This window comes from Engystomops pustulosus, chromosome 7, assembly GCF_040894005.1.
Source record: "Engystomops pustulosus chromosome 7, aEngPut4.maternal, whole genome shotgun sequence".
Taxonomy (NCBI): domain Eukaryota; kingdom Metazoa; phylum Chordata; class Amphibia; order Anura; family Leptodactylidae; genus Engystomops; species Engystomops pustulosus.
Genome location: NC_092417.1, coordinates 145,659,579 through 145,676,041, shown reverse-complemented (window position 1 = coordinate 145,676,041; position 16,463 = coordinate 145,659,579). Strand labels below are relative to the sequence as shown.

General features: G+C 38.7%; 1 protein-coding gene across 1 annotated transcript in view; it reads left to right on the top strand.

Moving 5' to 3' along the window:
- LOC140070232 (uncharacterized) overlaps nt 1–15,491 on the top strand; it is a 36,310-nt gene extending 20,819 nt beyond the window's left edge. The window contains exons 30-49 of the mRNA XM_072116586.1: nt 22–5,079; nt 5,218–6,440; nt 6,762–7,072; nt 7,588–7,762; nt 7,852–8,099; nt 8,190–8,373; nt 8,476–8,827; nt 9,008–9,186; nt 9,276–9,345; nt 9,421–9,533; nt 10,096–10,127; nt 10,207–10,381; nt 11,170–11,274; nt 11,365–11,405; nt 11,493–11,618; nt 11,699–11,797; nt 12,274–12,402; nt 12,599–12,638; nt 13,101–13,224; nt 13,508–15,491. Coding sequence (XP_071972687.1) covers nt 22–5,079; nt 5,218–6,440; nt 6,762–7,072; nt 7,588–7,762; nt 7,852–8,099; nt 8,190–8,373; nt 8,476–8,827; nt 9,008–9,186; nt 9,276–9,345; nt 9,421–9,533; nt 10,096–10,127; nt 10,207–10,381; nt 11,170–11,274; nt 11,365–11,405; nt 11,493–11,618; nt 11,699–11,797; nt 12,274–12,402; nt 12,599–12,638; nt 13,101–13,224; nt 13,508–15,491 — 10,768 coding nt within the window. The remainder of the gene's footprint in view (nt 1–21; nt 5,080–5,217; nt 6,441–6,761; nt 7,073–7,587; nt 7,763–7,851; nt 8,100–8,189; nt 8,374–8,475; nt 8,828–9,007; nt 9,187–9,275; nt 9,346–9,420; nt 9,534–10,095; nt 10,128–10,206; nt 10,382–11,169; nt 11,275–11,364; nt 11,406–11,492; nt 11,619–11,698; nt 11,798–12,273; nt 12,403–12,598; nt 12,639–13,100; nt 13,225–13,507) is intronic.
- The last annotated feature ends 972 nt before the right edge of the window (nt 15,492–16,463 follow it).

Sequence of the window (16,463 nt, the reverse complement as noted above, 5' to 3'; positions counted from 1 at the left end):
TGCCGAATCTCATGAAGTAACATCTTCCCACAAAACTACACCTGGACAACCAATAACATCTAAAGCAACATCTCCAAAACAAACTACAGCACACAGAAGATCAACCACTGAATCTGAGGAAGAAGAGACCACTTCACGCAAACCTGTGTCTATGAAAACCACTAAAATGCCCACTGAATCTGGAGAAGTGACATCTGCCTTCAAAACTATTGGCAAAAGTACTACTGCAAAGGCAACTACTGCTCCCCATAAGTCAACAACTAAATCTGAACATGAAGAAGTGACGTCAGGAAAACCAGTTAAAACTACTAAAGTTTCTACCGAATCTCATGAAGTAACATCTTCCCACAAAACTACACCTGGACAACCAATAACATCTAAAGCAACATCTCCAAAACAAACTACAGCACACAGAAGATCAACCACTGAATCTGAGGAAGAAGAGACCACTTCACGCAAACCTGTGTCTATGAAAACCACTAAAATGCCCACTGAATCTGGAGAAGTGACATCTGCCTTCAAAACTACTGGCAAAACTACTGCTCCCCATAAGTCAACCACTGAATCTGAACATGAAGAAGTGACATCTGGAAAACCAGTTAACACGACTAAAGTTTCTGCCGAATCTCATGAAGTAACATCTTCCCACAAAACTACACCTGGACAACCAATGACATCTAAAGCAACATCTCCAAAAGAAACTACAGCACTAAGAAGATCAACCACTGAATCTGAGGAAGAAGAAACCACTTCACACAAACCTGTGTCTATGAAAACCACTAAAATACCCACTGAATCTGGGGAAGTGACATCTGCCTTCAAAACTACTTCTGCAAAGACAACTACTGGTCCCCATAAGTCAACAACTGAATCAGAACATGAAGAAGTGACATCTGCAAAACCTGTTAAAACTACTAAAGTTTCTACCGAATCTCATGAAGTAACATCTTCCCACAAAACTACACCTGGACAACCAATTACATCTAAATCAACATCTCCAAAAGAAACTACAGCACTAAGAAGATCAACCACTGAATCTGAGGAAGAAGAGACCACTTCACGCAAACCTGTGTCTATGAAAACAACTAAAATGCCCACTGAATCTGGAGAAGTGACATCTGCCTTCAAAACAACTGGCAAAACTACTGGTCCCCATAAGTCAACAACTGAATCAGAACATGAAGAAGTGACATCTGCAAAACCGGTTAAAACTACTAAAGTTTCTTCCGAATCTCATGAAGTAACATCTTCCCACAAAACTACACCTGGACAACCAATTACATCTAAAGCAACATCTCCAAAAGAAACTACTGCACTAAGAAGATCAACCACTGAATCTGAGGAAGAAGAGACCACTTCACGCAAACCTGTGTCTATGAAAACCACTAAAATACCCACTGAATCTGGAGAAGTGACATCTGCCTTCAAAACTACTTCTGCAAAGACAACTACTGGTCCCCTTAAGTCAACAACTGAATCAGAACATGAAGAAGTGACATCTGCAAAACCTGTTAAAACTACTAAAGTTTCTACCGAATCTCATGAAGTAACATCTTCCCACAAAACTACACCTGGACAACCAATTACATCTAAAGCAACATCTCCAAAAGAAACTACTGCACTAAGAAGATCAACCACTGAATCTGAGGAAGAAGAGACCACTTCACGCAAACCTGTGTCTATGAAAACCACTAAAATACCCACTGAATCTGGAGAAGTGACATCTGCCTTCAAAACTACTTCTGCAAAGACAACTACTGGTCCCCATAAGTCAACAACTGAATCAGAACATGAAGAAGGGACATCTGCAAAACCTGTTAAAACTACTAAAGTTTCTACCGAATCTCATGATGTAACATCTTCCCACAAAACTACACCTGGACAACCAATTACATCTAAAGCAACATCTCCAAAACAAACTACAGCACACAGAAGATCAACCACTGAATCTGAGGAAGAAGAGACCACTTCACACAAACCTGTGTCTATGAAAACAACTAAAATGCCCACTGAATCTGGAGAAGTGACATCTGCCTTCAAAACTACTTCTGCAAAGGCAACTACTGCTCCCCATAAGTCAACCACTGAATCTGAATATGAAGAAGTGACATCTGCAAAACCTGTTAAAACTACTAAAGTTTCTACCGAATCTCATGAAGTAACATCTTCCCACAAAACTACACCTGGACAACCAATAACATCTAAAGCAACATCTCCAAAACAAACTACAGCACACAGAAGATCAACCACTGAATCTGAGGAAGAAGAGACCACTTCACGCAAACCTGTGTCTATGAAAACCACTAAAATGCCCACTGAATCTGGAGAAGTGACATCTGCCTTCAAAACTGCTGGCAAATCTACTGCTCCCCATAAGTCAACAACTGAATCAGAACATGAAGAAGTGACATCAGGAAAACCAGTTAAAACTACTAAAGTTTCTACCGAATCTCATGAAGTAACATCTTCCCACAAAACTACATCTGGACAACCAATAACATCTAAAGCAACATCTCCAAAACAAACTACAGCACTAAGAAGATCAACCACTGAATCTGAGGAAGAAGAGACCACTTCACGCAAACCTGTGTCTATGAAAACCACTAAAATACCCACTGAATCTGGAGAAGTGACATCTGCCTTCAAAACTACTTCTGCAAAGACAACTACTGGTCCCCATAAGTCAACAACTGAATCAGAACATGAAGAAGGGACATCTGCAAAACCTGTTAAAACTACTAAAGTTTCTACCGAATCTCATGATGTAACATCTTCCCACAAAACTACACCTGGACAACCAATTACATCTAAAGCAACATCTCCAAAACAAACTACAGCACACAGAAGATCAACCACTGAATCTGAGGAAGAAGAGACCACTTCACACAAACCTGTGTCTATGAAAACAACTAAAATGCCCACTGAATCTGGAGAAGTGACATCTGCCTTCAAAACTACTTCTGCAAAGGCAACTACTGCTCCCCATAAGTCAACCACTGAATCTGAATATGAAGAAGTGACATCTGCAAAACCTGTTAAAACTACTAAAGTTTCTACCGAATCTCATGAAGTAACATCTTCCCACAAAACTACACCTGGACAACCAATAACATCTAAAGCAACATCTCCAAAACAAACTACAGCACACAGAAGATCAACCACTGAATCTGAGGAAGAAGAGACCACTTCACGCAAACCTGTGTCTATGAAAACCACTAAAATGCCCACTGAATCTGGAGAAGTGACATCTGCCTTCAAAACTGCTGGCAAATCTACTGCTCCCCATAAGTCAACAACTGAATCAGAACATGAAGAAGTGACATCAGGAAAACCAGTTAAAACTACTAAAGTTTCTACCGAATCTCATGAAGTAACATCTTCCCACAAAACTACATCTGGACAACCAATAACATCTAAAGCAACATCTCCAAAACAAACTACAGCACTAAGAAGATCAACCACTGAATCTGAGGAAGAAGAGACCACTTCACGCAAACCTGTGTCTATGAAAACCACTAAAATACCCACTGAATCTGGAGAAGTGACATCTGCCTTCAAAACTACTTCTGCAAAGACAACTACTGGTCCCCATAAGTCAACAACTGAATCAGAACATGAAGAAGGGACATCTGCAAAACCTGTTAAAACTACTAAAGTTTCTACCGAATCTCATGATGTAACATCTTCCCACAAAACTACACCTGGACAACCAATTACATCTAAAGCAACATCTCCAAAACAAACTACAGCACACAGAAGATCAACCACTGAATCTGAGGAAGAAGAGACCACTTCACACAAACCTGTGTCTATGAAAACAACTAAAATGCCCACTGAATCTGGAGAAGTGACATCTGCCTTCAAAACTACTTCTGCAAAGGCAACTACTGCTCCCCATAAGTCAACCACTGAATCTGAATATGAAGAAGTGACATCTGCAAAACCTGTTAAAACTACTAAAGTTTCTACCGAATCTCATGAAGTAACATCTTCCCACAAAACTACACCTGGACAACCAATAACATCTAAAGCAACATCTCCAAAACAAACTACAGCACACAGAAGATCAACCACTGAATCTGAGGAAGAAGAGACCACTTCACGCAAACCTGTGTCTATGAAAACCACTAAAATACCCACTGAATCTGGAGAAGTGACATCTGCCTTCAAAACTACTTCTGCAAAGACAACTACTGGTCCCCTTAAGTCAACAACTGAATCTGAACATGAAGAAGTGACATCTGCAAAACCGGTTAAAACTACTAAAGTTTCTACCGAATCTCATGAAGTAACATCTTCCCACAAAACTACACCTGGACAACCAATAACATCTAAAGCAACATCTCCAAAAGAAACTACAGCACTTAGAAGATCAACCACTGAATCTGAGGAAGAAGAGACCACTTCACGCAAACCTGTGTCTATGAAAACCACTAAAATACCCACTGAATCTGGAGAAGTGACATCTGCCTTCAAAACTACTTCTGCAAAGACAACTACTGCTCCTCATAAGTCAACAACTGAATCAGAACATGAAGAAGTGACATCTGGAAAACCTGTTAAAACTACTAAAGTTTCTGCCGAATCTCATGAAGTAACATCTTCCCACAAAACTACACCTGGACAACCAATTACATCTAAAGCAACATCTCCAAAACAAACTACAGCACACAGAAGATCAACCACTGAATCTGAGGAAGAAGAGACCACTTCACACAAACCTGTGTCTATGAAAACAACTAAAATGCCCACTGAATCTGGAGAAGTGACATCTGCCTTCAAAACTACTTCTGCAAAGGCAACTACTGCTCCCCATAAGTCAACCACTGAATCTGAATATGAAGAAGTGACATCTGCAAAACCTGTTAAAACTACTAAAGTTTCTACCGAATCTCATGAAGTAACATCTTCCCACAAAACTACACCTGGACAACCAATAACATCTAAAGCAACATCTCCAAAACAAACTACAGCACACAGAAGATCAACCACTGAATCTGAGGAAGAAGAGACCACTTCACGCAAACCTGTGTCTATGAAAACCACTAAAATGCCCACTGAATCTGGAGAAGTGACATCTGCCTTCAAAACTGCTGGCAAATCTACTGCTCCCCATAAGTCAACAACTGAATCAGAACATGAAGAAGTGACATCAGGAAAACCAGTTAAAACTACTAAAGTTTCTACCGAATCTCATGAAGTAACATCTTCCCACAAAACTACATCTGGACAACCAATAACATCTAAAGCAACATCTCCAAAACAAACTACAGCACTAAGAAGATCAACCACTGAATCTGAGGAAGAAGAGACCACTTCACGCAAACCTGTGTCTATGAAAACCACTAAAATACCCACTGAATCTGGAGAAGTGACATCTGCCTTCAAAACTACTTCTGCAAAGACAACTACTGGTCCCCTTAAGTCAACAACTGAATCTGAACATGAAGAAGTGACATCTGCAAAACCGGTTAAAACTACTAAAGTTTCTACCGAATCTCATGAAGTAACATCTTCCCACAAAACTACACCTGGACAACCAATAACATCTAAAGCAACATCTCCAAAAGAAACTACAGCACTTAGAAGATCAACCACTGAATCTGAGGAAGAAGAGACCACTTCACGCAAACCTGTGTCTATGAAAACCACTAAAATACCCACTGAATCTGGAGAAGTGACATCTGCCTTCAAAACTACTTCTGCAAAGACAACTACTGCTCCTCATAAGTCAACAACTGAATCAGAACATGAAGAAGTGACATCTGGAAAACCTGTTAAAACTACTAAAGTTTCTGCCGAATCTCATGAAGTAACATCTTCCCACAAAACTACACCTGGACAACCAATTACATCTAAAGCAACATCTCCAAAAGAAACTACAGCACTAAGAAGATCAACCACTGAATCTGAGCAAGAAGAGACCACTTCACGCAAACCTGTGTCTATGAAAACCACTAAAATACCCACTGAATCTGGAGAAGTGACATCTGCCTTCAAAACTACTTCTGCAAAGGCAACTACTGCTCCCCATAAGTCAACCACTGTATCTGAACATGAAGAAGTGACATCTGAAAAACCAGTTAAAACTACTAAAGTTTCTACCGAGTCTCATGAAGTAACATCTTCCCACAAAACTACATCTGGACAACCAATAACATCTAAAGTAACATCTCCAGAAGAAACTACAGCACTCAGAAGATCAACCACTGAATCTGAGCATGAAGAAGCCACTTCACACAAACCTGTTTCCTTAAAAACCACAAAAATGGATACTTATTCTCAAGCTGTGAGCTCGGCATCAACACTCCCAACTACCACTGGAAAAATCAGCACTGAACATACAGCTACAAAAGCTACTAAAACATCCGAAGCAGTCACTGAATCATTTTCTACAACTAGATGCATGTGCAATGTCAATGGAGTTTTGGTTCCTCCAGGTATGTATAAAATGATCTGAAGCTATGAATAAACACACAAACTCATTATTTAAGATCATTTTTGGAGTTTGTAGTAAACCGTATGTAGTCGAGCCACTGAATCTGAGCAGAGGGATTACAAGGTGACTATAGAGTAGCTCTGTATTTTGAAGCTTAAGTTGTAAAGGGCACTGAATCGTAGCAATATATAGCTAAAAGATAAGTTTATGCAAGTGAAAACGTCATTATATTTCTATCTGCTCCTATTAGACATGTGTAGAAAGATGCTTCGTTGTAAAAATCCATCTTGATTGTTATTATGTATTTGCTTCTGTTCTATAGGACAAGTGCTATACAACACCACCGATAATGCAGGCTGGTGTTTCTATGCCAGATGCAATCAAAGCTGCAAGGTGGAAAGATACAGTGAACAATGTCATAGTTCTACAGTGCCGACTGCCTCCAGCAGTACCAAGACTTCAAAGACTGTTACTGCGAGCACAATGACTACAAAGAAGACCGCAAGCACTCCAAAGACAATAGAAACAAGCACCAAAACATCCCATACATCTCAAACTAAGAATTCAGCATCAACTGTTAGCTCAACCAGCACTATCAACCCTGGATGTACTGCTCTCATGCCTCCAAGGACGGTATGCTTTTACAGCTCTTTGTCAGAATTTGATTATAGTTTTTATACTTCTCATTTTTTTGTGAATTATTGAGAAAGGAGTACACAATATATTTCTTTTTTACTGATAAAATGTTGAGTCACTGGGCTACTCATGTTCCCATCTTATTCATATGTTAAAGGAAATCAACTATTTTAAAACACAAAAAATCTAGAAATACTAACCTCCGCTCCTCTTGATGTTGATCACTCCGCTTGTCTTGACACACCGTGATCACCTAGAAAAGAAACTTACAATTAGCAGGCCGGAGTGCGGGGACAAGATATCCCATGCTCTGGGCTGCTAATTATGCACGCCCCCAAACGTACCTCTCCCATGCTGGGATGGGAAGGACAACATCAAGAGGTGCAGGGGTAAGTATTTCTAAGGTTTTTTTTATGTTTTTTCAAATGGTTGATTTCCTTTAATATTTCACCTATATAGCAATGTCCTAATGTTAGTTAAAAAGATTTTTTTCACATTTTTCTGTTTCATAGGTGAATGAAACCTGGATGATAGATCAGTGTACACAGGCAAGATGTATTGGTCAAAACAACCTATCCATAAAAAAGAAGGAGTGTGGGCCAGTAAAAGATGTGGTCTGCGCTAATCGCTTACAACCCAAAAAAACATTTGACGAGAGCGGCTGCTGTTACGAGATGGGATGCGAATGTGCGTTATAAAATTTTCTTATTGAGAGAGTAATTCTTTACTGTACTTCTTGCTAGTATAAAATGTTTACAAAAAATTGTTATTTTTAGGTGTTTGCGGTGGTTGGGGAACCTCTCATTATATCACCTTTGATGGCACTTACTACTCTTTTAACGGGCAATGCACATATGTGCTGGTACAGCAGATAACTCCGGTCTTTGATCACTTCCGTGTTTATATTGACAACTTCTCTTGTGACCCCGATGACCCAACTTGTGTAAAAACTCTACGCATCATGTACAAAACCGAAACCATCATATTGAAGTCTCAGTCTTTGAATAAAAGAATAATCAACAAGGTAACCTTCGGCTTATCGTATGTCTGAAGGGCAGTCATAACATATCAACATTTAGGAAAATTAATTTTTTTTCTTTCACCTTTGTTCAAGATCTATGTAAATGAAGAGAGAGTGTATCCAGCAATCTACAGAAATGGTATATCTATTACCTCCTCTGGTATATTTGTAATTGTGGACATCCCAGAAATTGGTGCATACATCTCATTTAATGTTCTAAGCTTCACGGTAAAACTTCCACTTGACAAGTTTTCTGAAAACACTGAAGGTCACTGTGGTAAGCATCTTAATTTAATAGATTGATGAATATGATAATTTTACATATTTCTATTTATAACATAATGGCTCCTGCTTACATGTTTCCCCTTTATAATAACAGGAAAATGTTCCAATAATCGGGTTGATGACTGTTTACTACCAAATGGACAGGTGGCTCCATCATGTACTCAAATGGCGGGGCAGTGGGGTGCACCAAGTGAAGACCCATCATCTTGTAGCACCCTTCCTACAAGTGTCCCAACCATCATTCCCAGCCAATCCACTCTCCCATTCTCTTCATTGTCACCCACATACTTCTCCACTCTTAAGTCCAGTGTTCCTCAGACTGCTCCAACAAGAATACCATCAACTGAGCTCTCTACTCTTCCTTCAACCACTTTCCCAACTGTACAACCAACCAATTCTGATGAACCTTGCAATACCCCAGAGGTCTGCACAGTTATCTTAAGCAGGTATGTCCCATATTACACAATTTATGTGGTAATCTTGGGCAATGGTAATGTGAAACAGAGTGAAAAGTTTGAGTTAACATACTATCATAATAGAGGTTGAGAAAAGCCACATCTAGAAGAAATCTTCTAGTAGAGTTCTACATCATACGTTATGTTTTATGTCAATCTATTTGTTTTTAGTGTCTTTGAAGAATGTCACAGTGTTGTACCTCCAGAACCTTATTATCAGGCCTGTGTCAGTGATGGTTGCACTAAGTCCGAAGGGGATATCCTGTGCTCTAGCTTACAGACCTATGCTAGGATGTGTGGAATAGTAGGTGTCTGTATAGACTGGAGAGACAGCACTGATGGTTTATGCCGTAAGTAAAAAATTGATTTTATAACCACATTTTCCCCCATTTGACATAAATTATTTTATGGTTAAATACTGTTATGTATTTTTTAATAGCTAAGAATTGCTCTTCACACCTGGAGTATAATCCATGTGGCCCTTCAGTAGAACCTACCTGTAATTCCAAGTAAGCATCTGGTACAGTGTTGTTTTATTACGTGTTGTTTAATTTCTCTTTTATTAACATGTGCCTCTCTTTAAGGTATAATGATGCCTTTTTCAACAAGACTACAAATGACTTCATGGAAGGCTGCTACTGCCCTGAGGGAACAACTAAATTCAACACTGTATCAGACAAATGCGTGTCTACTTGTGGTATGTAGTAGCCTTTATGGTCACACTTATAGTTTAAAGTGATGATGCCAGGTTAAAATTATCGCACATCCACAGAATAGGTGATAAATGGCTGATCATTGTGGGTGTGATTACTAGGGCACCCACCAATAACAAGAACGGGGTCTACCGCCCCCTGTATAATTGGAGCATCATCCCAAGCATTCATGTGGATGCTTAATTCAAAGTCAGGGGCAATGTTTGGCTGTTTTTGGCAGTCCTAAAGGGATCAAAATAGCAGTGAACATATTCTATGTCTATAGAGGGAACACATAATAGATGTTGAATTGAAAACTTGTTGCAACTTTTTTACAACTTTTAAGTGTTAAAGGGCTTGTAAAACTATTGGGACTATTAGGCTATCTGTCACTTCCATTTACTGTCAATGAGAGCGTTTGAGATATGCTATGCAATTTCCAGTGCTCCAGTACTCCGAGAGTCTGTTTTTGTGACTGTGTAGGTCCCAGCAGTCGGTTGGCACAATACCTTTAAATACATATCTGGTCCCTATCCATGGTATTAATCGGTTCCTGTTTTTGTTTAGGATGTACTGGTCCAGATGGAATGCCCAGACAGGTAATAACACACACACAGTTACATAATGGCTATCTTATGTCATTCGATCCATATATTGATATTGTTTGTATATTTTTAGCCTGGAGAAAAGTGGGACAGTAATTGTCAGACCTGCATCTGTGACAGCACATCGATGAGTGTGCTGTGTACCAAAAAATCTTGTCCTGTACGTGTCGCGAAAAACTGTTCTGAAGGATATATGCCGATTTCTGTACCAGACCTGTCTAATACATGCTGCACAGTGACTGAGTGTCGTAAGTACCTAAAAATTCATAGTAAACTGAAAAAAAGAACATCTCAGAATGAAAGACATGAGGAGACATGGACCTTCCCCTTAACTAGCGGCATAACTAAGAGAGGCTGGGCCCCATAGCAGACTTCTGATTGGGGACCTCTTCTTATCTCTTATCCCAGGAGGGTTGAAGGCACATATCTGTCTTAGTAACTGCAGATCACTTGGGGGAAGTATATGCCAGGAAGCTAGAGATGAGAGATTCCTAGTCCTGACATTTTTTATCTGGGTTCCTCAGCTCAGCTGTGTACTATAGAAGATTTCCCTATTTTATGCATATTATGATGTACAATGTGCAGCATAATATGTATACAATGGTGCGTATTTGCTATTCTTTAGTGTGTCAGGTCCCCTTAAATTGTGGGCCCCATAGCAGCCGCTATGGCTGCTACTGCCATAGTTACGCCCGGACCTTAACCACAGATGTGCTTACCCATACCCAAGCTCTTCAGGACTTCCAGGACTTCCTCTGACTCCTATAGGAATTCTAGAATTCCAGAAAGGGGGACTTACAGTACCCCAATCTGCTGATCCTAGGGGCTACAGCTGGCAGGAGTCCTGTGATCAAATGTTGTTTTTGGCAAACCTGCTTTACAGATGTACATGCTATATCTGCACATAGATAGATAGATCTTAAATTCAAAGTATAAACATTACCAATACAGACACTATTCTATTACACTCTTCAATAAAAGTAAGTATTAGGAGGACATAAATTGATCTATTATTCGGTATGTTCTATTTTATCAGGCTGCAATGTGAGTCTTTGCAAGCAGACTAAGAAGGTCTGTAAGCCTGGATATGAGGCTGTGCTACAGATGAGTGCAGGGGGTTGCTGCCCAGTCTACAAATGTGGTGTGTATACTTCACTCTTAGTATTCTTGTCCACCGAATCTCAGTAGCTGGCACTATCAATAATTTGTGAATACATATTTATTCCTACAGAACCCAAAAATGTGTGTGTGCATAATGGAACCGAATATCAGGTACAAAACAACTGCAGTCTTTGTGCTTGTACATGAAATTCCCTGCTGAAAATTGTAAATTATTCTGTTTATTTTGGTTTTTTTTAGCCTGGTGTCACAGTTCCTTCATCAAACCCATGTGAAACCTGCATGTGCGATGGAAGTATGAATGAGACAACAGGACTAAATCATGTTTCATGCACTCCAATGATATGTGACAAACAGTGTGCTCAGGTATATTCATAAAGGTCATAATAGATATCTCCATACTTTCATGAAGAATTATAAATCTGACAATTTTATTTTTTCCTCAGGGCTTTAAATATAAAAAAGTATCAGGAAAATGCTGCGGAACATGTGAACAGGCGGAATGTATTATGGAACTACCTGATAACTCTACTTATCTTCTGAAGGTAAGCAGCATGATGAACTTCAATGTCTATCTAAGGGTATGTAGCATGAATAAAAAGTATCCCTTCTCAAAAGCAAAGAACATAAGTGTCTAGTGGTAGTGCTGGGACCTCCAGTGACGACAAAACCAAGGGTCCCATTCAAATGGAGCAGTGGATGCATGCATGGTCAAAGTTATGGGACTGCCAGTTTAAGCTTCGGCATGACAGAAATAGAGTGGTAATTTAGACATTACCATCCAAACCCAGGCCTCAGAACCTCATTCTGGTGGGCTACAGTGGTGAAAGTAGTCAGACCAAACTGGTCAAACTTATCTCCAATACTATAACCCTTTTAGGTCTTTAAGTAAGGCCTCATGTGCTTGAACTTGTGAATATCACCCATAGCCATGTACGTAAGTACAACAGCTAGCACTTGTCCTCAACAATGTTCATGTGCATGAGGTCTAACTCTTGTGTTCGTGTTTGCTTTCTCACAGCCTGGAGACACCTGGTCACCTCCCGGAGATAACTGTACAGAATATGAGTGTGTCCAAAAGAAAGACAAGCTGTTAACCGTGGCTTCTAAAATATCTTGCCCAAAAATCAATCTTGATGAATGTGTGCCAGTAAGTATTTTGTATTCACTTAGAGAATAGTCATCAATATTGTCATGCCAATACAAATGTATGACTCCATGTATCCACCATCATTGAAGCAATTAGGAGAACATTACCCTAGAAAAAAAATGAATGGCATCTAATATTTTGATGCAATTTACAAATCATTTAATGTTTCTCATAAACATTATTTTTTTTTTAATAGGAAACCATTAAAAAAGATCCCAATGGATGTTGTTTGACATGTAAGTATTCCATTTGGAAGACATTATTCTGAAGAAAGATGTCTACAGATATATACACATCACTTCATAGTTTACTTTCCTTATGACTGATGAGGCATAAACATTTCACAGGAAGTAAAATTCCCCATGATTATTTAATTTGAGTAATATACTAAGATAGCCTGTGGACATACAGCCAATGCAGTTCCATAAGTCATGCAAATTTTGGCCTGTTCAAACCTCTGGATCCAGTCCAACCAAGATGACCATATCTCAAAAGTGAACCAGGGTTACAATAAGAAAAAAAAAAGAACACATATTTACCCTCCTAAGCCTTTCCCTGACAACTTATTGGAAAATGTCTAAAACTTTCATAAATCTGATCTATAGCAAGGGTGAAAATATACAAGAATTCTGGCACATTTGCAATAGTAAATCTGCTTCTGTTCTGTCCCTAAACCTTTTCATTGCCTTTACTTTAAGGTGTAAAGGAAGCAAAGAAGTGTCAGAGGATCAAGACAGAAAACATCATTCTTCAAAATGGCTGCAAATCCAACAAACCCATTGAGATGTCTTCCTGCAAAGGAAGCTGTGAAAGTTATTCCATGTAAGTTACCTACTTATCTGACTTATATTTGTGAGTTTTAGATGAAATGTTGACTTAACGTTTTTAATTATTTTTCAATGTATTTCATATTATACAAAATGTGAATTATGTTAATTTTGTATGAAGGTATGAGACTTCTTAGAATGATGAGATCCAGCTTGTCCTTGAATCAGATAACATTGATTTTTTGCCTTTATTTTATTGTACGATAAGAGAATTCTTGAACAACTTTCAAAGAACCTTTTGCATTGTTTTAAGCAAAACATATTCTATTACATTTCAGGTATTCAGAAAAATCACAGTCTATTGAGCACACATGTGCTTGTTGCCAAGAGACTGGGACAGAAAAGATTACCATTGACCTCACTTGTCCCAATGGAGAGACAATAAAATACTCTTTTATTAATGTCAAGAGCTGCAAATGTGCTGACACCACTTGCAAAATTGAAAACAAACAAAATAGCAAAGAAGACTCCGAAGATAATAGATCTGATTCTAAAGAGAAAAGGAACAAAAAGGAAGATGGTGGAGACAAAAAGGCCCCAGTAACCAAGCAGGCCCCTTCAATCACAAACAAACTTATGAAGACCACAATGCAGTTTCAGGGGAAAAAAGACAAAGATGACAAAAACATAGAAAATAATAAGAAAAAGATGGATTCTGAGGAAAAAGACAAAATGGACAAGAAGGAAGTTGATGGTGTAAATGTGTCTTCACTAACCAAGAAGGTTCCTCACATAAATGAACAACCATTTAAGACTACTAAAAAGCAACAAGATAACAAAGACAAAAAATCAGAGAGGAGTAAGGAGAATGAAAGTTCTGAACAAAATAGTAAATCTGATTCTAAGGAAAAATTAGACAAGAAAAAGAAAGATATTGATGTTAAAGTATCTCCAGTAACCAAGCAGGTTCTTTACCTCACCGACCAACCATCTAAGAATACTAACCAGAAACAGGAAACCAAAAACAAAAAATCTGAGAATAGTAAGGAGAATGAAAGTTCTGAACAAAATAGTAAGTCTGATTCTAAGGAAAAATTAGGCAAGAAGAAGGAAGATGATGGTGTTAAAGTATTTCCAGTAACTAAGCAGGTCCCCAGAATCAATGACCAACAATCTAAGACCACTAACCAAAAACAGGACAACAAAGACAAAAAATCTGAAACTAGCAGGGAGAATGAAAGTTCTAAACAAAACAACGAATATGATTCCAAGGAGAAATTAGGCAAGAAGAAGGAAGATATTGATGTTAAAGTATCTCCAGTAACCAAGCAGGTTCCTCACATCAATGACCAACGATCTAAGACTACTAACCAGAAACAGGAAACCAAAAACAAAAAATCTGAGTATAGTAAGGAGAATGAAAGTTTTGAACAAAACAGTAAGTCTGATTCTAAGGAAAAATTAGGCAAGAAGAAGGAAAATATTGATGTTAAAGTATCTGCAGTATTTAAGACTACTAAAAAGCAACAAGATAACAAAGACAAAAAATCAGAGAATAGTAAGGAGAATGAAAGTACCGGTACTGAACAAAATAGTAAGTCTGATTCTAAGGAAAAATTAGGCAAGAAGAAGGAAGATGATGGTGTAAAAGTATTTCCAGTAACTAAGCAGGTCCCCAGAATCAATGACCAACAATCTAAGACCACTAACCAAAAACAGGACAACAAAGACAAAAAATCTGAAACTAGCAGGGAGAATGAAAGTTCTAAACAAAACAAAGAATATGATTCCAAGGAGAAATTAGCCAAGAAGAAGGAAGATATTGATGTTAAAGTATCTTCAGTAACCAAGCAGGTTCCTCACATCAATGACCAACCATCTAAGACTACTAACCAGAAACTGGACAACAAAGACAAAAAATCAGAAGCTAGTAAGGAGAAAGAAAGTTCTAAACAAAACAGAGAATCTGATTCAAATGAGAAGTTAGACAAAAAGAAAGAATATAATGGTGATAAAGTATCTCCAGTAACCAAGCAGGTTTCCCACATCACTGACAAACCCTCAAAGTCTAATAACAAGACACAAGATGAACAAAATAAGGATACCAACAAGTCTGAAAACAAAATCTCTGAAATTACATCAAAAGTAATAAACACTACAAAACAGTCTACAGAGGTAAAAAAGAATTCTGAAACCATAAGCAAATCACAGCCAAAACTTAATGGTGAATTAAAATCAGAAGATGACAACAAGGTCACCAAGGCCAAAGTTATCAACACAACAGAGGTCAAGAAAAGTGCCAAGTTACCATTAGTTGGATAGTAAGCCTGGCAAGTCCAAAATCCAATCAAAGTAAAAAATAATCAGATTTTATTCAAATGAATACTTGATTGTATTTGTTTCAAATAAAAAAGAGAAAGACAATCTCCAATCTGCAATGTAGTGATTTGATTCTGAAAACGACACAACACTGTATAGGCTTCCAGATATGCTTTCTGGTCTCCTTATAATGTTGATAGTCGATTGTCTTGCATTGAATGTGCCTAAAATCATGTTATGCTGGGAAGGTTGTCTTTGTAAATGTTCCTTTTTGCTCTGGGTCGAAATATTTAATTAATTATGGTGTATTTATGAATGTATTAAAATTATGTTAAGCAAGTGACCTATTTTTTGTCATTTATTGCACCTATGATGGCTTCTAGCCAAGTTTACAAGTGTTCTGAATGGGAAGAGTGGATTAAGCCATTACCAGGCACATTATATCCTTACAAGAACCTAAGGAATTACAAGATTTATCATTCTCGCTCTGACATCATCTATGAAGGCAGACTCAGACACATCCACATGATTTTACACATTAGATCGGGGGTACTCACTAATAACTGTTTCCACCCTATTTATTTGTATTGCAAATGATTTATCTACTGTCAGGCTCCTGGGGTAGTGAACTCCCTGGACCACCACAGATGATGACACTAGCCGACACCTGGGACCGGAATCTAAGTGGTACCCAATTTTCACCAGAGCCTGCCCCAAAGCGGGATGGTCTTGCTGTGGCGTGGTGCCACCAGGTCGTTCCACAGGCGTTACTTGTCCACGGTGGCAGCCAAAGTCGAGGTACAGAATCACCAATCAATCTTGTAGTCGGGGACAGGCAGATGGTCAAGGCAGGCGACATTGGTTCAAAGTCAGGGACGGAGCAGGTGATCAGGGCTGGCAAAGGAGGAGCAAGGTCAAGGTCAGGTCCGGGGTCACAACGGGAGGTCAGAATACTGGTAACATACAGGGGAAGCT